This window comes from Lipotes vexillifer, unplaced genomic scaffold, assembly GCF_000442215.2.
Source record: "Lipotes vexillifer unplaced genomic scaffold, Lipotes_vexillifer_v1.1 scaffold1272, whole genome shotgun sequence".
NCBI lineage: Eukaryota > Metazoa > Chordata > Mammalia > Artiodactyla > Lipotidae > Lipotes > Lipotes vexillifer.
In genome coordinates this window covers 2,037,088-2,059,072 of record NW_006779909.1, presented here as the reverse complement: position 1 = coordinate 2,059,072, position 21,985 = coordinate 2,037,088, and the positions used below count along the sequence as shown (strand labels likewise).

Here is a 21,985-nt window from a genome sequence, read left to right as displayed (position 1 = left end):
AAAAAAAGGCATTGTTTTTGCCTAGGGAATTCATACTCTGCTTTTAACACCTGAGTTAGCCACATCCATAGAGTTGGTAAAAATCCTCAGCCAATTTTAATTTGGGGGCATTGAAAATTGCAGTGTCAAGCAGAGAAAGCAGTAGTTGGTTGTAATAGCCATGAAAAAAGAAAACAAAGTTTAATCCAGCTTTTTTCTGATGCTTCTTTAAATCATTAATATTAGCTCACCGTGCAGAGATTTTATCCTTTATTACACATTCAGTTTATGAAAAAAAAAACAAAATAAATACCAGTGTTTCCCATGATCCCATGGTTTGACTTCACAGTGTACTTACATTGTGAGCCTGTTAAGTTGTAAAGGGAATTGGATAAATGTTTTCAAATGCTTCTCTCTTTTCATGCCCATTTCCCATTTGCTTTTTAGATCATTTCTTGGTGAGAATTCTTTTTTGACATTTACTAAATGTCAGCTATAGTCCATGTTTAAAACATTGGCCTAGAGCCAGTGGGCTAACCAATTTATATTAGCCTGTTAAGAAAAATTAAATAAAATGTGAAAATGAAATGAAAATTGCTTTGAAGAAAAATGAGGGCTGACAGTGAAAAAGCCCATTAATGGCCTGATACTCATCCATTCTTTTGCTGTATTCACAGTTGTGTCATTTTGTGCTGTTGTCATTTTGTGCTGTTGCTGTTCTTCCAAGGGAAGAATTAAAAATGATTCTTTCATATCGCAGCCATTTATTGAGTACCTACTCCAGATCAGCGCTAAGAATACAAAGATGAGGAGCCTGGTTCAGTCTGCAAGCAGCTCACAGTCTAACACAATGATTCTCAAACTCAGAGCAGATCTGTTCTTGGCTGAAGGCTTTGAGAAGGGCAGCTGGACCTCCTGAAGGCACATATTTGTGCAGAACATCCACTGCTAGGAATTTTCCCTAAGGAGATAATCAGGGAAATGTGCAAAGTTGGATTGAGTCTTTCAGAGTCATGATCTTCATTTCTAAGTTGAATAATAAATGATTTACCAGATGTTCCAGCGGATACTTACTGTACTTAACCTTGATAAAGAATTTAGTCTGGGTTATTGCTCTTGTCCACTAACATTGTGTATATTAGTTGTTTCTCAGTAGTTCATTACTATCTTAATAGTTTACTGAGCCAGATCACTGTTCAGTTTTTCTTTCTTTCTCTCTAATCGCCAAGATAGCATGGATACTAGATTAAGTTAATCACGCCGATGCATATTCTGTCATTGAACTCTTCTGTGAGTGTCATGGTTACTATTTCTCAAATTGCGTTTAAAAGTTTGTGATAAGTTGCTCCAAAGTTAATACCAAATATGATTTTGGTATGGATGCTGGTGTTCTCTTTTCCTGGTCCACCTTTGTATCAAAGGTTACTTGATTCTACTTGGCCATGGTTAGTAGCTTCGGAAGAAAATTGAGGCACATGAGCTATGTAATCAAGCGCTTGCTATTTACTTTGGTTGATTCACCGGGGTGGCTGACAGCAAGTTGAGAAGTTAGCTAATTCCCTACTGTTAATTTAAGTTGTTTTAAATGTATAGTATATCATCTAAGATCAGCTTATGGAGGCTCAAAACTTTTATTTTCAAGGTATAGGAGAACAGTTAGTGTTTGGACTACCATTCAACAGCCTTTCTGGCTTTCTTTTTCATTCAAAAGTGAAGAATTAGAAGTTCTGATATTATTTGTTAGGAAGTAATGGAATTTCTGAACTCAAATGTCATTTTTTAAAACAAATTTATGCACACATTTTGGGAAACTAGTACTTAACAAGGAATTGTAGCTTCTGTCTGTCACCTAGAGGTTTGCTTCCAGGCCTTTATTTTTCCCTTAAAGTGGCAAACCAGGCTAACAGAGAACTAAACATTTGTAAACCCAAGACTCTTCCGTGATGATTTTTTAGAGACCTATTCATTTGTCTCTTCTGCTGCTTTTATGCTTCAAGACAATGACATCTTAAAATTCCTTTTTTCAAAAAACAAAATTGATTAATAATTTGTTCTAATTTAAGGGTTTCTCCTCTTCAAAAATCTGAAGTTGTTGAGATGGTTAAGAAACAAGTTAGAGTCATAACACTTGCCATTGGTGATGGAGCAAATGACGTCAGCATGATACAGACGGCACATGTTGGAGTTGGAATAAGTGGCAATGAAGGCCTTCAGGCAGCTAATTCTTCTGACTATTCCATAGCTCAGGTAAAGCATCATTTCTGTGAAACACACTGTTTGTCTCTGTCAACTGACACTATGAAGAGGAAAATACTAATTTTTTTTCCATTCTTATCTTAGTTCAAATATTTGAAGAATTTGTTGATGGTTCATGGCGCCTGGAACTATAACAGAGTCTCCAAGTGCATTTTGTACTGTTTCTACAAGAATATAGTCCTCTATATTATTGAGGTAATCCCAAGTTCAGTTTAAAAATCCTTGTCATTTGCATATATATTTGAAACTTTTTTTTGTGAAGACATTTCCTTATCATTTTAACGAATCCTTCATTTGCCCACTTTTTATAACTTCTAAATATGTTAAAACAAAAAGTTCGTCAGCCATGGGGAATAATGTTGACATTGTGGCTAAAAACATATTGCTTTGGTAAGAAATGATGAATTACAATTGCTAATGAAGTAATGTGTTCGGCTTTTAAAAGACTACAAACTATGTAGCATTTTTTTTTATAAAGTTCAAAAACATATGAGAGAAGACAGTACACTGTTTAGGGATGTACACAAGCAAAACTGTTTAAAAAGAAAAGGAATGGAATAGTGGACATAAAACTGAGGCTGTCAGTTCTACTAAGGGGTCTAATCAGGAAAAATACATGGGTAGTTTTGCTAATATTGGTCATCTTGTAGTTCTTATTATGTTTCAGACTTACGTAATTATATACAAGTATTATTGCTGTTCGGGCCTGTTTTGGTTTCTGAGTTTGGTAGGTAACAAGAGTCTAGATAATGAGGAATTTGTCTAAAAATTATCAGAATAATTCAGTTCCTGTGTCAAAGGAATTTCTATATGCCTTTTCATGTAGAAACATAACATCATTTTTTAACATGAAAAGTTAACCTGGGTCAGGAATATCACTTTTAAAAGGATGCATTTTGTTTTGCAAACATGTTTGCAGTACCTGCTGGATGCCAGGCACCAGGCTTAGTTCACCAAGTATGAAGTAAATCAAGCAAGGTTCCTATCCTCCAGAAGCTTGCCAATAGAAATGTAAAACAAGCCACATGTGTAATTTTACACTTTCTGGGAACCACATTAACAACAAGTAAAAATTAAAGCCCAAATTAATTTTAAATTATATTTCATTTAACTCGATATACTCAATAGTATTATTTCAACATGGAATCACTATAAGAGATTATTAATGCAATATTTCACATTCTTTTCTTCATACTAAGTATTCACAATCTGTTGTGTATTTTACCATGCAGTATATCTCAGTTTGGACTAATCACATTTCCAGTGTTTAAGAGCCACATGGCCAGTGGCTACCCCCCTGGATAGCACAGCACCAGTAGATGAATAAGTAAACTGAACACTCAGGATGTGATAAATAAGTTATTTATCTTTTTTTCTTAACATATGACCATTTTATCATCAGAAGCTGTATTTGTAATACTTAAACTCTAGGTGTTACCAGTTTCTTTCTCCTCTTGCAGCTTCACAAAGCATGACAATGAGCTCTCCATAGCTTGTTAAGAAAACCCTCCATCTTCCAGTCCTGTCAGAGGAACTGCCTACACCCTCATAAATCTGCCCTGGGGTCCCTTACAGATGTTTGTTTATGCCACCTTGCCCTCTACTCTGTTGACTGTTTCTACACATCTATCAGAAGAGACACAACCTGACCATATACCATGTGGAAATAATATCCCTTACTTCACACCACAGAAGTAACACCATAAACAAAACAATCAGTAGACTCCACATTTCCCTTATTGATACATTAGTTGGGAACTGCTGTATATTTGCTTCAGCTGTTCTTTATGCCTCTGAATGTTTATCTCCTTAGCAAGATGTTGATTGAGCATAGTTCTTATTATGAGTCAGACTAATAAAACTTAGTTTTGAAGTGTGCAGGCAGTTTTATTTATTGGTCACTAAAAATCTATAATTAGGTTGCAACCCATTAGATAAAATAAACACTTTAAATACTTGGAAACATAAATAAGATAATCTGTGAATTTACTTATTGTTCATTACTGCTGAATTTGGTCTGGAATAGTCTGTGTTTTGAAGCAAACTGCACTTCCAAAATAGCTTATGAGATCATACAAAATATTGTTTTTGTTTATATAAATTTGTGATTATTTTCTAATATAATTATTTGTAATTCCCAGTCCTAACTTTTCTAGTTATATTTTCTTCTCATCCCAAAACATTGACATTCAAAAGAATATCAATTTATACAGTTTATTTACATATACTCTTGAAGGTACGAGGAGTTTAAAGCCACTGGCAGCAACAAATCTGCTTACAAAATATTAATTTTGTAAAAAGAAATAAGAGTACTCAACTTGCCACTTCTTAAGTCTATTTGACAATCAACAATGAAGTGGTCAAAATTATGTCTAATGGGAGAAATAAAATATATTAAACTCAAATGAAAAACTAAATCTGCATGCTCTGTTTCAAATCCAGAGTTATGTGATTTGTGGTTGATTAGCCCTAAATTTTACTAGGCTTTGAATTTAAAGCCTCTTCGAGAGATATTTAACACTGATCAGATTCTATACATGTTGAAAGGGAAGTAAGTCCTAAACTTTACTGGAAATCTCATTCTTAAGTTATTTTTCTTTTAACAGTTTATGGAAATGTATTTTGAATATAATTCAACTATCTTGGAAATGAATTGACCTCTTAAATCAATTCCCAGATACCCAACTTTTGCCAGCTAAAACAAGTTCTGCAGATGTTAATGGCTCATGTCAATACTGTGAATGAATAGACAGAAAATACATCATTGAATGTCTCTAGTGAGGACAACTGCCAGTCTTGAATCTCCCCTTTCAGTTTTTTGTGCTGTTCAGGCGTGGGAGCAGAATACTTACTGACTATTTGTAAGCTGCTGTTTAATATGCAGAAATGCTCCATCGGGGAAATGTCTGTGAAGTTTTAACTGCTACGCCTCTACTAGGACATGGAAGTTAGAAAATAATACCAGGACAGGAAGGTCTGAAGTTTCCTTGGTAATAAAGGAATGGTATGGAATGCTATGGGTTTTATAGATTATCTGCAAAAACTACTTTTGCCATTGCCATACTGCTAGGAATGTCACTATCTAGCTACTCCATTGCCATAAATTACAGTCAAACAAATGAATAGAGATTTGGCAGGTGGCAGTATAAAGCACTTGCTTATGGTGGCTGCCCAGCAGCAACCCTAGGTGTTCATTGAAATTACTGACATTTTCTAAAGAGATTTTTTTTTTTCAATTTCTCTGAAACATCTGACTCCTTCCTAGCAAAATAAGACCCTTTCTTTCAAATAATCAGTCACATCCACGTTTTCCAGGAAGATCCCAAAGCAATGTAGCGTTTCTAATTTCCAGAAGCTTTGATTAAAGTCAATGAGGTGATACTTTCCCAGCAAGTTGTGCTGGGATATGGATTTCCTGTGACTTTAAATAATTTAGATACCTCCCCAGAGGGGCTGATGTTTTCTTTCTGCATCCATGATTTTGTTGAGTCAAAGGAGGGACTTTTATGTGTTTATAGTAATTTAGGTATTGTTTTATTAAGTATGGGATGCATTTCTAATATATCTTTTAACTACAAATCTCAGACTAACTTGAAATCAGCCTTCTGGTAGACTTCTTCACTGTTAAAAAACCTCTTCCTTTAAGATATGTAAACTTCAATGCCAGAATATTTGTATGAAGATGTGTACTATATTGGAAGGATCAATTCCTATCTAGTCATTTCTCCTTTTAAAAAAAAAAAAATTAGAATATCAACTTTCTAAAGTACAGGAAGAGTATTTCTAGAAACATGGTCACATACCTTTCAGTAGGAAAAATGAAATGGTAAAAATGTGTTGATAGCTTTCCACTTAAAAATGTGTGCATTTCTCTCATAAAGCCTTCAAGTGGTGCATTTTAAAATAAACTTGGACTGCGAGCATGCTGGTTTATTTGCAAGTTATTTTGAACTGGAAATGTTATGTAAATATCCATTGATTTGAGAGAGATTCCTAAATTTCAAGCTCATAGTGGTGTTTTAATCAGCACCGAAAGTTACGTACAAAGAGGCCAGGAGACCATTCACATTTACAAATGTTTATTAACACACACATTTATTAACATAATGCAGTATTGATGATTACAAATGCATTTATAACTATAAGCTTTGAGCCAATTCATGCCCATTAGAAGAATTTGGTATGCATGCAGCTTTGGCTTTCTTCAGACCAACGAAGATTAGACTGTATCTTCTTAGACTACTAAGGCCATAACTGAAAGTTTGTGTTTAAAAATTCTTTATATTACTATCATACCCTAAGAAATCTGAATACCACAGTAGATCACAGTCGCCTTCAGGGAGAACATTACCATCACCCAGAGCATCACAAATATGTATTTACATAATCCACATCTCAAAAAGGCCAAGTGTGAAAACACAATAGATAGCGTTGAAGTCTGTCTTGTCAATTTGTGTCTACTTAATGCTTTAAAAAAAAAAAAAGTTTAAAGTCGGCAGCACCCCCAGGAATAAATTTAACTTCATGTGAAGATGCTAAGTTCTTTTAAAGTTTGCATGTAGCAGTGAATGATCTGGCTCCTAGCAGAGGGCACATGTTCAAATTTTTTCTGTAAATATATGTAGCAAAGCAAGTAAGAATTTCAGATTCACCTCTGATTTCTATGCTTTTGTTCTTTTTGTTGTTAATGTGTGTTACAAGCCTAACACAATTTGGACTTATTTTTCATGTGCTATTGCTACTTTGTTCTCTTTTCCATCTCATGAAGCCCACATTGGTTTTTATATAGGCTCAGTCATTCCTTTCCACTATAAAAAGGAAAAAGATCAATGTGGGTACAGAAACTGTTCATAGGGAGGCCAGCCTGGGTACATATTGATAAATGGTGAATTTGTAGCAATTCATCTTCCATAATGAGGTTAAATGAAACGTGAAGTGTAGCAAAGTCCCTGCAACTCCAATTCAAAAGTTCACTTGACCAGAGTGTCCAGACTGCTGTCCCCTAACTGGTTTTCGGTTGTTGTTGTTATGTTTTGGCTTTGTGTTTGTGTTTATATAATCTCATTGTTGGACCAGACATTTTACTCTTCCAGATTAATGTGATTTTTTATTACATTTTATGTCTGCTTTTTAAAAAAATAATTCAGGGATTATTGATTTACTGATATTCACTTTAATTTTCCATTTGTCTTAAACATGCTGGAGAAAGTTTCCCTATATTGCCCCTTAATTTTGTAGCCAAAGTTAAGCTTTCTGTTTTTAAGAGAACTGCAAAATGTATAAGAACGTGTTGCTCTATTAAAGATTTGTTTTTAATCAAAGCATAAATTTAAACTACAAAATATTTTTATATAAAGAAGCACATTTATTATATTAAAAAATATATTTTTAATGTATAAATTCAAATTTTGCATTCTGATGGCTATAATTATCAAGAACCATAAAAAAAAAAAGTTATGTTCTTTGACCCATTAATTCTACTTCTAAGAATTCATCCTAAAAGGAAAAAGAAAAAAGGACATGAGGAAATTTTGGAGGTAATAGATATGTCTGTTACCTTGATTAGGTGATGGTTTCATGCATGCATGCATATGTCCAAACTCACCAAATTGTATACATTAAACGTGTGTCATTTTTGTATGTCAATTATGCCTCAATAAAGCTATTTTTATTAAAAAATAATTCATCCTAAGAAATAGAGATGTTTAGGATTTCTGTACAAGAATATTCAGTTCAGAATTATGTATAATAGCAAAAACTGGAAGCAAGCTAAATATCCAAAATTAGTTATAGCCACACTGTAGGGGATATATGTCCATTAACATCATTTTAAAGGACATGTAACAACTTAAGAAAAATGTGTATTATATAACGTTAAGGAGAGGAGCAGGACATGACACTACATACAGCTTCCCAGTAAGATAAATCTATGAATATGAGCTACTACATGAATACAACCAAAGTGGAAGAAAATAAATGGTGATGATATTATTATAGGAAACTATTTTATTTTATTTTCTAAATAAACAAATTTTTAATTATAATGAAAACAACAATAATCTTTAAATAGCTATCAGAAGGTAGATATTTTAAAAGGGAATTAAAGCTCTAAAATTTTAATTGCATAAAATATAAAATATATTCTCGAAAGTGCCTTTTAGGAAACAAGGTTATATCTAATTTTTTTTATAATCTGTGATTTCCCATTGATATAGTTCTTTTTTGATTCAACAAGTGGAACCAATTCTGACTTAAATAGCAAAGACCTTACGAAAGAATCCCTTCAAATTAAAAAGCAAACCAAAAATAAGCCATTTTCAAGAGAGTCGTGAAAATACTATGTCAGTGAGGCTTTTATGCAGTGGTTGAGTATACAGCAGATTCTAAGCAATGAATTTATGGTTTTTGTGTTCTAATTTGGGGGGTTTGGAATTGTTTTCTTCCTAGATCTGGTTTGCCTTTGTTAATGGCTTTTCTGGACAGATCCTCTTTGAGAGATGGTGCATAGGTCTTTATAACGTGGTAAGTTTAGGACTTTTTATTATTCCTGTTCTATTGAATACTTTGAGATAGACGTTCACCCTGCGTTTGGCTGCCTGGTATAATGACGAGTTTGTGCACTTTAGATGTTTACAGCAATGCCGCCCTTAACTCTGGGAATATTTGAGAGATCATGCAGAAAAGAGAATATGTTGAAGTATCCTGAATTATACAAAACATCTCAGAATGCCCTGGACTTCAACACCAAGGTAGGAACCAGTGCCCTGGTGGGACTTGCTTTACTGCTTCAATTGCTTGGGGCATTGGATCTTCTAAAGCCAAGGAAACAACTCCAGGGTCCTGACCATGGCAGGTCAGATTTGCTTAGGGTTCTGATATGGACTGAGAAGTTGTTTTGTTTTGTTTTGTTTTGCTATAAATTTAAACTGTAGCCACAATTCACTGGGGTTTGCCAGGCAGCAGTAAACTGGGTCTAGCAGGCAGAAGAGGTGCCCCTTTGGCCCTCTGACTTTCTGTCTTTGAAGTGTTCTGGGGCAATGGTCACTCCTCACAGGGGTCAGTACTGCAGGACTGACAAGGACTGTCCTTACACATATAAAGTGGTGAGAGGTGGCTTCCCCTGAGCTTGTGCGTCCGGAGCCTGTGCTCCGCAACGGGAGAGGCCACGACAGTGACAGGCCTGAGAACTGCAAAAAAAAAAAAAAAAAAGTGGTAAGAGGTAATATATCATTCTTTTCTAATTTTCTGTTTTATGGAATAACCTTGTCCTTATTGGAATATTAGGTTGTTTGTATTGGGCATTGAAAATATAGTCTCTGGTAGATAACTCAGCCATAATACTCAGTATTTCCAAGACATAAAATTTAATACAAGATTAAATATCCAACACTTTATCTAAAATCATATTCCGTGTTTACGTCCTACATAACAAGCCATGGGCTCCTGTCATCTTTGTGATCCATGGTATTTCTTCATCTCAGCAACAAAAATATCTAATTTCCTGAAGAGTTTACTTTCCTGCAATCATTTATTCTAAAATGTTTCCACTAGTATGTTAGTAATTTGTGTTTCTATCCAGTGTAAGGGAGGAAAAAAATTTTTTTAATTTTATAACAGTCAAGGTGGATGCCGTTTTGAAACGATAATAAAAGTATCAAATACACCTTCACAGAATTTTTCCCAGTCAGTATAGTGCATGTTTATTATGTTATGCATGTTATGTTACTAATAATTACATGTAACCTAAATTCAGTATTTTGAATTTAGGAAATTAATGTAGGATATTTTAAATATTATTTCATAAAATTCTCAAATGACATTTGTTCTCAGTATATCAAGGGAATAGAGTGAAACAGGTGTGTCAGTGCCTCTAACCTCATACAGTAAATGATGATGTTAAGTTTACCACCAGGATGTTACTCATCTTCTGAGATGAGGTCTTCAAGAATGCACTGTGCACAGTGTGTCCAGGTGTGCAGATGCATACAATTTGAGGGCATGGTTTTAAACAACTGAATTTGGTGAAATTAAAAAAAAAAAACAAAAACTAAAGCATTCTTTGACTTACACCATTGGTTCTAAAAAGTATTTTTAGTGGTCTCTTAAAACCATTGCTATTTATAATATGCAATGTCTATGCTCTTATTTTTAAATGTTTTATTTTTTGATTCTTTAAAACTTAATTTTGATGTCCAGTTTGTATTAAATTCCACTGCCTTGCCGTAACGTTTTTCATTACCTATGGTGAGTATTTTCAAGTGACGGAAAGCCACATCGGGGCAGATACAATGGACCATGAGCTCTTATTTCCTTGAAAATGTAATCTGAGAGCTAGGAAAGTTCCAGGCCTACTGGCATGCTAACAGTAATCCTCACCGACCCAGGCAGTTACATCAACCTCAGTCACACTTCCCCATCTCCCGTAGCTCAGGCTTCACGGTGCTCTCTCGAGAGTTAACTTCCCAGCCACTACCTTGGCCGTGGTACTGTTGCTTGTAAACATAAACTGATCCTCACAGGATTACCCAAAACCACCCCTAGAGGGACTTCCCTGGTAGCACAGTGGTTAAGAATCCACCTGCCAGTGCAGGGGACACGGGTTCGAGCTCTGGTCTGGGAAGATCCCACATGCCACGGAGCAACTAAGCCCTGTGCACCACAACTACTGAGCCTGTGCTCTAGAGCCTGTGAGCCACATCTACTGAGTCCACATGCTGCAACTGCTGAAGCCTGTGTGCCTAGAGCCCATTTTCTGCAACAAGAGAAGCCACCACAATGAGAAGCCCGCACACCGCAACAGAGTAGCCCCTGCTCACCACAACTAGAGAAAGCCCGCGTGCAGCAATGAAGACCCAATGCAGCCAACAATAAATAAATAAATAAATAAATAAATAAATAAATTCAGTAAAAAAAAAAAAAAACTGCTAGAAAGACATCCTTTCATGCCCTTTGCGTATGGCGACTTGGAAACAGCTTTGTGGCCAGTGAAAAAGTGTAACAGGTCATATATAGTTTTAATGTGTGAGCATCCTTCCTTGTACTTTTTGCTGTTCTTTTGTTGTATACAAAGTATTTCACTGTCTGCAAAGCCCATGCATTTAGAAAAGTCACCAGATCAACCCAAATAGATTCTATAACTCCAGTATCCATTTAAATATTTATAGATACACAAGATGCCAACAATTTTTATACGGTTTATGGTTTTTTCTGATGATTTCAGTGAAAATTATTTGAATAAATCCCATATGAACATTTTAAAATTCAGAGACACTTGGTTACAAAATGCATATGTGTATACACAGCAAGTGCTGTGGGTCCCCAATGTAGAAGCATTGTTGCCCTGAATGATGATGATTACGTTTGTTATGGTAAAAAGGGTCGGAGGTTCTGAGGTCATGACAGGGGTTAAAGGATTAACATGTGACAATAAGTATCAGTCAGGAAAATGGAAAAGTAGAACTAATTTTTCTTGCACCCACCTGTGCTTTCTGTCAAATAAAAACTTGCAGTAATGACATAGTGAGGAGAAGAGACAAAGGTTAATGAGTAACACAAGTTCAAATGTGTAATGTATTGGAGCGTAAATTGGATCATACAACCCGGTGTGGCTGGGTGAACTAACAAAGGAGGTTGAGATCACAGTGGAAAATTTTGGGAGGCAGGCAACTTAATTTCTGTTGTTTGAACAGCTTAAAACTGTTAATGCATGCCAATTTTATTTAGCATAAGTTTTGTTTGCAAGAAGCAATTTTGAATGACAAAACTGCAACCAAAGGGCCATAAGAGTTCTAAACAGTTTTTCTATAACTTAATCTTTCACATCCATGTTACAAAGAAAAGATCAGTGATACTTGCTTTCTTGTTCTTAAAATACAATAGATGAGAAAGCAATAACAGTTAAACTACGTTATAATTGTATGAAGTTTGATGTTGACAGGTGTTTAAAAATTATGAAAGTCTTTTATTACTTAGGTCCTAGTGAAAATGCTTTGCTTTAAGGAATTATACAATTTAAGTGTTATACTTGCTATATTTAGTGTGTGTGTGTGTGTGTGTGTGTGTGTGTGTGTGTGTGTGGAGGGGGAGAGAGAGAATGCACTATATCCTTACCATTAAAAAGTTTACACTTTTATTGCACATGGAAAAGAGAAAGTAGGGATTTCACTAAATTACAATCTTTTCAAAAGTCTATTCTAATGGAATTATGAAAATAGTCCCACTTAAAGAATTTCAAGGTCTGCAGTTATTTGAAATTTTATTTTCTTTTTCAGGCAGAAATTTAAACTTTTAATACTTGGTTTTTAAGAAGTAGAAAAAATTTCAGTGAAGCTGAAAAAACATTTTGAGAAACATAAAAATAAATAAATGACCCATGAAGGTCTAAGAGGCAGAAAGTGTCTGTCAGTTCTATTAATTCACAGTGGTGGCCCGAGAGAAACACGTTTTGTGAATCTAGCTCACAGATAAAAAGAAAGGTCAGAGTTCACAGAGCTAGTTTATCGCAAATGGTTCTCATGGATTTTTGTTTTCCCTCAGGTTTTCTGGGTTCATTGTTTAAATGGCCTCTTCCACTCAGTTATTCTGTTTTGGTTTCCACTAAAAGCCCTTCAGTATGGTAAGTAGAAAGGATATGCATGCTAAGAGATGACTTTTTACTTGTTTAGAAAAATAATTCATTGTCAATATACGTTAAAAATTATAGCAGTGTTTCGTGTTATGGTGTTTTTCCTTAACCTAAAATACATGCATCTAAACGTTGTACACACTTTAAAGATTTTTACTGTTCCTTTGGGAGCAAAGTGATTTAATATATGCAAAGCCTTTCTTCTCTACTTCTCATGTTTTCCAGTCTTGCAGAGAATTAAATTTTAGGGCTCTTTTTTTTCCTCTGTTGATGTACAGTTTGAAGACAATAGTGCTAATATTTTATGTGATCTATTTATTATACCTGTGAGGCTTGTATCAACTCTTTATACTGAACCTAATCAGACATGCTAGTACTTTCAAGTACTTGAGCCCGAGCTTTAAATGAGATTTTTAATATGTTTTTAAGTTCGTCTTGGAGTGTAAACTTTTCTCTGCTTGCTTTGAGGGGGTGATGTTATTCTGTCAGTTTTGAGATAGGCTTATGGTGAATTTCCTCTACACATAAAAATGATTAAGTAGCCACTTTAGAAAAGAGGTCTCTGGGATGCTTAAGCTGGTGCTACTGTGTCCGGAGCAGAACTTGCCCTGAGATCCTGAGGAAGCTGGCTGACCATTCAGCTCTCGAACTACAGTGCTTCAAACATGACACCTCCACCCAAGGATCTGTGCATCCTTTAGAGGTACTGGCCGTCCTCTCAGCCTGTGAGTTAACGCTGGCCCATGAAATGCAGTGCCAGATGTTCTATCCCACCTACAGAGGGATCCTTGTAAAACGTAAATCAGACCAGGTGGCTCCCTCCGCAAAACCCCACAGGCTCTATCACATTTAGAAAGAAATCCACAGCCCCAGCCTTGGCTAACCACACCCGACTCTCCTTCCCCAGCCCGCTCTCCCCCTCCCCGTGCTCCAGACCGCAGGCCCTTGTGTTCTTCCTCATCTTCACCAGATGTTCCAGCTGCTCCCTCCCGCCCTCGGGTCTGTGCTCGGAGAGGCCCTCCCGGATCACCCTGCCTCAGAGACCCACCAACCCCACCCCTGCTGCCCCCCCTCCCCATCCTCCTGTATCCTCTTCATGGTGCTTGCCTATCGGGTGTGATATATTTGCTTTTTTTTTTTTTTTTTCATTGTATATTCTTACACCCTTTATCAAAGATAAGGTGACCATATGTGCATGGGTTTATCTCTGGGCTATACTGTTCCATTGAGCTATATTTCTGTTTTTGTGCCAGTACCATACTGTCTTTTTTTTTTTTTTTTTATAACTATCATTCTCCTCTGTTAGAATCAAAGCTCCAGAAGGGCAGGGAACTGTCCATTTAGTTCACTGTTTTTTTCGTAGTGCCTAGAACAGTGCCAGGCTCACCGTCGGCACCCAGTCCATTGTGGAGAAGTTCATGAGAGCATGAGTGGGAGGGTGTGAGTGTCACAGAGAAGGCAGTACTTTCATGTCCTAGTCGGAGATTTTCATCTCATTCCTTTATTAACTACTCTGACAGTCCAACAGTGAATACTTCTCGTTTTCTAGGCCATAGAAATAAGTGTGGTAAGAAGATCTAATTAAATATAAAATATTGACCCAGTGGGCCAGGAGAATCACAGTGGCATTTTTTTTTTAGATAAAATTTACATACCATAAAATTCACCCTTTTAAATTGTACAATTCAGTGGTTTCTAGTATGTTCACAGAATTGTGCCAATGTCCCCACTTTCTGATGCCAGAACATTTTCATCACCCCATTCCCATGAGCAGTCACTCCTCATTTCCCCTCCCCCTCCCCCAGCCCCTGGCAACCACTGATTTTTGTCTCTGTGGTTTGCCTATTCTGGACATTGCATATAAATGGAATCATAATATGTGACCTTAGCTCATCATTGTTGCAGCATGAATCAGTACTTCATTCCTTTTTATGGGTGAATAATATTTCATTGTATGTATAGACCACATTTTGTTTATCCATTCATCAGCTGATGGACATTTGGATTGCTTTCACTTAGGGGAGCCATAGGGTGTTGAAATCTAGGGTACGATACAGGACTTTAGACAAGTTCTCCAGGTAGTTTATTTTCATAACACAAAATCAGTGTAGGTATGAAAAACTAGGAATGTCCATCTATGAAACTGCTACTTTAGTGTTCTAAATCAGAAAAAAAAAGAAACTTAATATCAAAAGTAGCTCAAACCAAGCAGCATCCAAATCACCTTACCAATCCAAAACACTTTAGCAGTGACAGGGTTTGAAAGGAATTCCTAAGTAATTCCAACCCCAGAAGACCAGCCCCAGAAGAGTCTCCCTTTGCATTTGTCTGGGGAACCCAAATCCAGCCAAGTCCAGACAACGTGCTTTCTCTTCTTAAGAGATAATAACATATAGCATAAATTATGTTTTAACATTCTTCTTTTTTTGTCTTGTTTTTATTTTTACATAAGGAGTTTTTATTTTCTTTAGCGTTTGAAAGGATGGGGTACAGAAGAAATAGAAATAACTATGTAATGTATGGCTAAATATTCATTCATTCACTTGCTTCAGCGTTTCTCAAAATATGGTCACCTGAGAATACTCAAGACCTTTTCAGGTCCATGAATGAGGTCAAAATTTAATAGTTTCAAACTTTTTATATTATCAAGACATTATTTGTCTTTTTCATTGCTGGTGCAAGAGGAATAGTGGGTAAAATTGCTGGTACCTTGACACAAACAGGGGTACAATTGTATTAGTAGTCATTCTTCACTGCCATGCACCCACGTTAAAAAAAAAACCCCAGAAAGCGATTTCACTTAAGAATGCCCTTGAAGAAGCTGTAAACCTAATACTTTTATTAAATCCTGAAACTCGATACACATCTTATGAATATTCTGTGTGACAAAATGGGAAGTATGCGTAAAGCACTTCGGCTGCATACCAACATGCAGCAGCTTTATCAAGGTAGAGTGTCTTGGGGCTTGTTTGAGTTGTGTGAGCTTAGCCAGCTACTTCCATGAGGTTACAGAATCGTGCGTAAGTAAAAGATCCATTCAAAATGCAAAATGGACCAATGGATTTTTTTTCAGGTTAGGTGTATTGTTTTTTTATTGTAACATGGGTTTATAGCATTATGTAAGCTTTGTGTGTACAACAGTATGTCTCTACTTCAATATGCACGACAGCATGCTTCCCACCAAAACAGTTTCAGATTCCACACTGCTACTGACCTTTAGGAAACTATCTCCGCCACTGTGAGAAACTTCTTGAGTTTTAAAGTAGTATCAAGGAATAACCACAATTATTAGAAAAGATTGCTAAAATACTTCTCTCCTTTATAACTCCATCTCTCTGTGAGTTTGGATTTCCCTCATATATGTCAACCAAAACAATATGAGAATCCAGCTCTATTAACCCAGACATTAAAGAGATTGTAAAAATGTAAAACAGTGCCAATTTTCTCACTAATTTTTTTGTTTGGGAGAATAGTTATGTTTCATAAAATCTGTCTGTATGTTACATATATAGGGTATATTACTGTTAGGTAAATCAATACAAAGTTTTAAAATTTCTGTCTTAATTTCTAATTTGGTAAATATTGGTAGATGTAAACCACATAAACAAAAGCTTTGAGGGATTCTTAATAATTTTTAAGAGTGTGAAGGGGTCCAGAGACCGGAAAGTTTTAGCACGAATAATTTACCTAAATCATCCAAATGCCAAACCTGATAAACGCAACAACAGGCTTTTAACTTTTTTCCTCGATTCGACTTTGAAATGAATCTCCAGCTTATGACAAACCAGTGATGACTAGAAGGTTTAGTTGGACCCAACTACGATTATTTTTGATAACTTGCTTATATTGATTAAGGGACCTAACCAATGTGCCACATAGCAGAAGTATGGAAGTCTAGAAGTAATCACAAAATGCTTTCAGTTATTTTGTAGATTTTCGTTTGTTAACTTGGTTCTATGAAAGTTCACAGATTAATTGCAGGCATTTATGTCTGTCCACAACATACCCATAAGACATGTTAGCATGTCAGATCCTGTGTCCTTCATCATGGGATACTCCATAGAGAAAGGTAGTCTCCTAGGTTTCTGGGCTGCCCCTTAAGCAGCGCTTCGTGGCTACTTTTATCTGAAAACCTTAGAGGGGAGGCAGGGTCACACTGTGGAGCATGGCTGGGTGCTTTATATATTTAACTTATTGTAATCTCAAAGCTCCTCCAAAGTAGGGAGTTTCACTCAATCTTTTAAGTGAAGAAACTGAATTCCATGGAGATTGATTATAAATAAACCAAGATGACACAACTTGTAACAGAACCTCACCTGGTCTGTATGTCCAAAGCTCACCTGGCTCTCCTTGTTTCTTCATACCAGCACCATGCTCCGTGTCTCCTCTCAGTTTACTCTAACATATTTTGTACTTCCATCTTAGGCTTTGAATACATATTGTCAAATATGTGCATAAGTAAACTACTGTATGACACATACCATGGGTTTAAAATTTTTCAATGGTACCAATGATTAAATTATTGTTATTTTTTAATTTTTCATTTGATTTTTTTAATCAGTAATAGTGATTTTGGTTTGTCAGTACGACTCCCTTCATCTAAAGCCATGTTTGTTAGTCATTGCTAGAAAAACAAAATACCTTTAGATGTACCCCTGAATTCAGCCAGATCCTCAAAGAGGCATGTGCCTGGAATTATATTGGTGCTCCCCAGCCCTCTGTAAGTTGCTTTTTTGGTCCAATGGCAACAATTTTGAGAGATAGTAAGAAGGCTCCCTAAAGCCCTCATCTATACTGTTAACAAAGTTCTTTTTTAAGGGTTCAGAATGTCTTCTGTCTTACTGCCCATAGCATTAAGCTCCACTTGAATGATTTTTCTTTTTTTTTTAATCACACGAACCCTGAGAATTGGTTAAGTCCAGTTTCCTTCTTCACGTTGACTGTTGGAAATTTGATTTTCATTTGTGACCCATGTTAAGCAACTTTATGAGACTTCATACGGTGTTTTGTTAAATTAGCCTCGTTTCTGGCTCCATTGTATGGCTCTTGGTTCCCCTTCTTTTGTTCAGCACTCCTAAATTGACTTGTCTTTGAAAGGATTCTGAAAGGACCTCAATTATTTTCAGTTCTAGCAAGTCTCTCTTCTTTTCATGCAGGTACTGTATTTGGAAATGGGAAGACCTCTGATTACCTGCTGTTGGGAAACTTCGTTTACACTGTGAGTGTGGAACATTTGTCTCGTTTGCGTATAAAATTGAATTTTCATATGAGCTCATTTTCAAATTTAAATGTGTGCATTTCTGGATCTAAGGGTTGTTTACACTTCCTCTTAAAAATGAAATGAGATGTTTCAACTAGTAAGAAATTATTTTATATTAGGGTATAAAAATGTCATTTAGGTTCACTGACTTTATAGGCCTTTGGTTGCTCTTATTTTCAATATTCCTTCTTTACACTTATTGTCTCACTTTCCCTTTCTCTCTTCCTTGTCCCTTCTTCCTCAGTTTTATTTTACTGCCCTTGTTCATATTTTTTTTGCTTTCCTAAATTTATGGCAAATAGTACCATTCTACTTGGGTGTTTAACCAATAATTATTCTAGAACTTAATGAAAATAAAGTTGGGAGAGAAATCTCCGCTCTTTTGGGACATTTAACCCACACAAGGCATGGACCTCGCTGTGTTAAGTCACTGTGTCCAACACTTACGGAGGATGCACAGTTGAGTCTGAGCTGCACCCTGCCATTAAAGAACCAAAAAAAGTTTTAAAACCATTTTTCCCTCTAAGGTCAAAAGCTCCACTTGGATGCAAATGCTCAAGGTCACACAGTTAGTCTCTAATAAAAGTTTACTCCAACCTTGAACCCTGAACTCTCCAGCCAGTGTCCTTTCCTCTCCATGGCCCCCAAGTCGGGGCAGTGCACTGTCCTAAATACTAAGTGGCCATTGGTACGGCTGACTCGGTGGAAAAACTATAATACAATGTTTAAATAACTGAATAATAGGAAGTTAAGACCATTAAGTAACAGAGGGATTAAGGTTTTGGCAAATCGAGGCTCTCCTTTCCATTGACCTCAATGAAGTAGTAAAAACAAAAAAAAAAAAAAAGGGAAAAAACACGTTTCGGGGGCTAGTGGTTTGTTCTCGTACAACACGAGTGCAAAACAGAAATAATACTTGATGGACTAAGTTTAGAAATAAAGTAGATGTCGTAGATGTCTCTGAGGGAATTTAAAGTATCCAAGGCTTAAGAGAGAGTGTTTCTTTAACTTTGTGTCAAAATCTCTCTCTTGTTTTAGAATTTTTTATATAGCTTAAACACTTAAATTTTAACAAGAGTTTGATTTCTACAGATATTTATCCTAAATTGCTATTAGATATCCCGCTGAGAAAGCTCAAATGCTTCACTTTGTCCTGACTTTATGACGCCACTGGAAAGCATCTAATACTGTGTACAAACCCTTACAGTGCCCAAAAGTAGGACTGTGCCCTTGAAGCTCTCACCACTGATCACCAGTGCTAGGCAAGCGTCACACTTCCATCCCGGCAAACAACTGAAAGTGCCCCAAATTCCTTTGGCTACTAACAGTATTTAATATTTTTTATTATAAATAGATAATAATAGATAATGCTGCAGTGCTAAGCACTGTTCTTGGTGTTTTACCTATAGAGTAGGTAAGCTTTATCAGTCCCAGTTTACAGATGAAGGAGCTGAGACACAGAGAGGTCAAGTAATTTGCCTTGTGCCTTATCAGAACAGTTAATAAATGATGGAGTCTTGAGCACAAATAGTCTGACTCCAGGGCAATATAGTCTGACTCCATTTAGCCATTATGCTATCCTATGGAAAACATAGTGCAGTTCATTAAACCCGGGTCCCCCTACTTTAGAATTAGTAGCATGGGCACCAGTGACAATGGGTGTGTACAGCATGGAGATGTAATAGGCTCTTACATTCTACTCTGCAGGGTTTCAGGTAAGTAAAGTTACAGAGTAAGTGTTCAGATTTCTAAATATCCAGTTATATTACTTTTACAATTTATCTTTAAAATTTAGAAAATGGAGGCTTTAAGTACTACAGTTGATAAAAAATAAAATTAAAGCAGGCTTGGAAACCCAAGATTACTATAGATGATTCTCCATCACTATTCATGAATTGTAGACGAAGTAGCCAGATGCTCAGAAGCTCATGGCTGGACTGTCAGCCAGTGAGGGGAAGGCAGGGAAGGGAGTCGGGAATGTGATGCTGTAAATGGCGCTTCCAACCGGTCGTGATCATGATGTTCAGCCACCCAGCTAACTCACTTGTTTCTTTGCTTGTTGGACGTACAAGTCAAGCTGTGAATAATCTACCAGTCCAATTTGATGAACTGTCATATTTATGAAATAAAATAACATTTCCCTTCTGCTTTAGTTTGTGGTGATAACTGTGTGTTTGAAAGCTGGATTGGAGACATCATATTGGACCTGGGTAAGAGAATCTTTAGTCACAACCAAGGAATATCACATTTACTTATGTGTCATCACTAATTTTTGTTGCTGTTTTTCATTCTAACTGCATGTGTCCCTTTACCCTAGTTCCACAGGTTGTTAATTATAGTGGTGGGGAGCAATCAGGAATGGACTGGAGGGAACTGGAGACTCTAGTGTGGAAACACTGAGTAAAACTTAAATAAGTTTATTTACCACAAGACTTCTCAAGAGCCCTTAATATATTGTTGTACATTGTAAATATCCCTGGGAGGGAGGCAGCCTTCAAACTTATTGACTAGGAATCTTTTCTTAGTAGAGTGTGTCACAAGACTGGCAGAAAACTCATTGGAAAATGATTCTGAAGACCAAAAATATCAGAGAAAGATTTGTCCTCAGACATTTGTAGATATCCAGTCTGAATAAAACAAGTTCCATTTTAGATATGTTAGTACTGAAGTATATTCACATCCAGGTAGAGAGACCCAATAAATATAAAGAAAGTTAGATGCTCAAGGGAAAGATGGTCACAAGAAGTTTGGATTTGACAGTCATCAACACAGAGATTAATATTCACACAAGTGTCTTAGCATCTTTCAGTGAGAGCATATGGAGCAAAAACTAAGGAGGCTTAAAGATGGTAGTGGATAAAAAAGGTAAGAGTGAAAGGTGAGACCCACCAAAGGGGTAGAGAAGGAACGGTTCTACATGCCAGTACCACCAGCATTATAACCGATGTGGAAGAGATGAGTGTTTAATGAAAGATCCAATTAAAACATGCAATTATTTAGTTAATAATTGCCATAGGTAATATCTTATGGATGTAGTAAAGAAATTAATAAGGAAATTTTTGAAAGCTTCATCAGTGTGGGAGTCCTCCATCTACCTGAAAGTCCTTTAACTCAGATTCTCTTCCTTCACAGTTCAGCCACGTAGCGATCTGGGGCAGCATCGCACTCTGGGTGGTGTTTTTTGGAATCTACTCATCTCTGTGGCCTGCTGTCCCCATGGCTCCTGATATGTCAGGAGAGGTAATGTATCCTAATCACTCATGATGTAACAAACGCTAAAACTTGGTATTCATTAATGAGCCATAATTACTTGGCTTGGGTTTATATTAAAATAGTATTCGTCAATTTTAAAAGCTATTTTTAAACTCCACAGCTGTGAGTATAAAAATTGAGAGAATATTTTAAACTTGGACGTTTTACTTAAATATGACTTATCCTTTCGTAAGCATAGCTGGGTTAATAAAATGTGGTTGTCGGGAGCTTGAATCATGTTAAGAATATCCATGTAGGTCTTCCCTGGTGGCGCAGTGGTTGGGAGTCCGCCTGCCGATGCAGGGGACACGGGTTTGTGCCCCGGTCTGGGAAGATCCCACCTGCCGCGGAGTGGCTGGGCCAGTGAGCCATGGCCACTGAGCCCGCGCGTCCTGAGCCTGTGCTCCGCAACGGGAGAGGCCACAGCAGTGAGAGGCCCGCGTACCGCAAAATAAAAAAAATAAAAAAAAAAAAAAGAATATCCGTATAGAGGATGCCATTTTAAAATTAAACCATCAATCCACGCATACTTTTTGAACAAGAGATTTGGGGAAATGGTGAGCTTATGTCTTGGGACAGTCTGTCTTTTTCTTTGTTGTTATCTCTTATTCTAA

General features: G+C 36.5%; 1 protein-coding gene across 2 annotated transcripts in view; it reads left to right on the top strand.

Moving 5' to 3' along the window:
• ATP8A1 (ATPase phospholipid transporting 8A1) overlaps positions 1–21,985 on the top strand; it is a 236,036-nt gene that overhangs the window by 182,599 nt on the left and 31,452 nt on the right. For both annotated transcript variants that reach the window (XM_007453048.1, XM_007453049.1), the window contains exons 25-32: positions 2,043–2,226; positions 2,320–2,430; positions 8,683–8,757; positions 8,862–8,984; positions 12,772–12,850; positions 18,016–18,077; positions 20,273–20,329; positions 21,252–21,359. In XM_007453048.1, the coding sequence (XP_007453110.1) occupies positions 2,043–2,226; positions 2,320–2,430; positions 8,683–8,757; positions 8,862–8,984; positions 12,772–12,850; positions 18,016–18,077; positions 20,273–20,329; positions 21,252–21,359 (799 nt within the window). The remainder of the gene's footprint in view (positions 1–2,042; positions 2,227–2,319; positions 2,431–8,682; positions 8,758–8,861; positions 8,985–12,771; positions 12,851–18,015; positions 18,078–20,272; positions 20,330–21,251; positions 21,360–21,985) is intronic.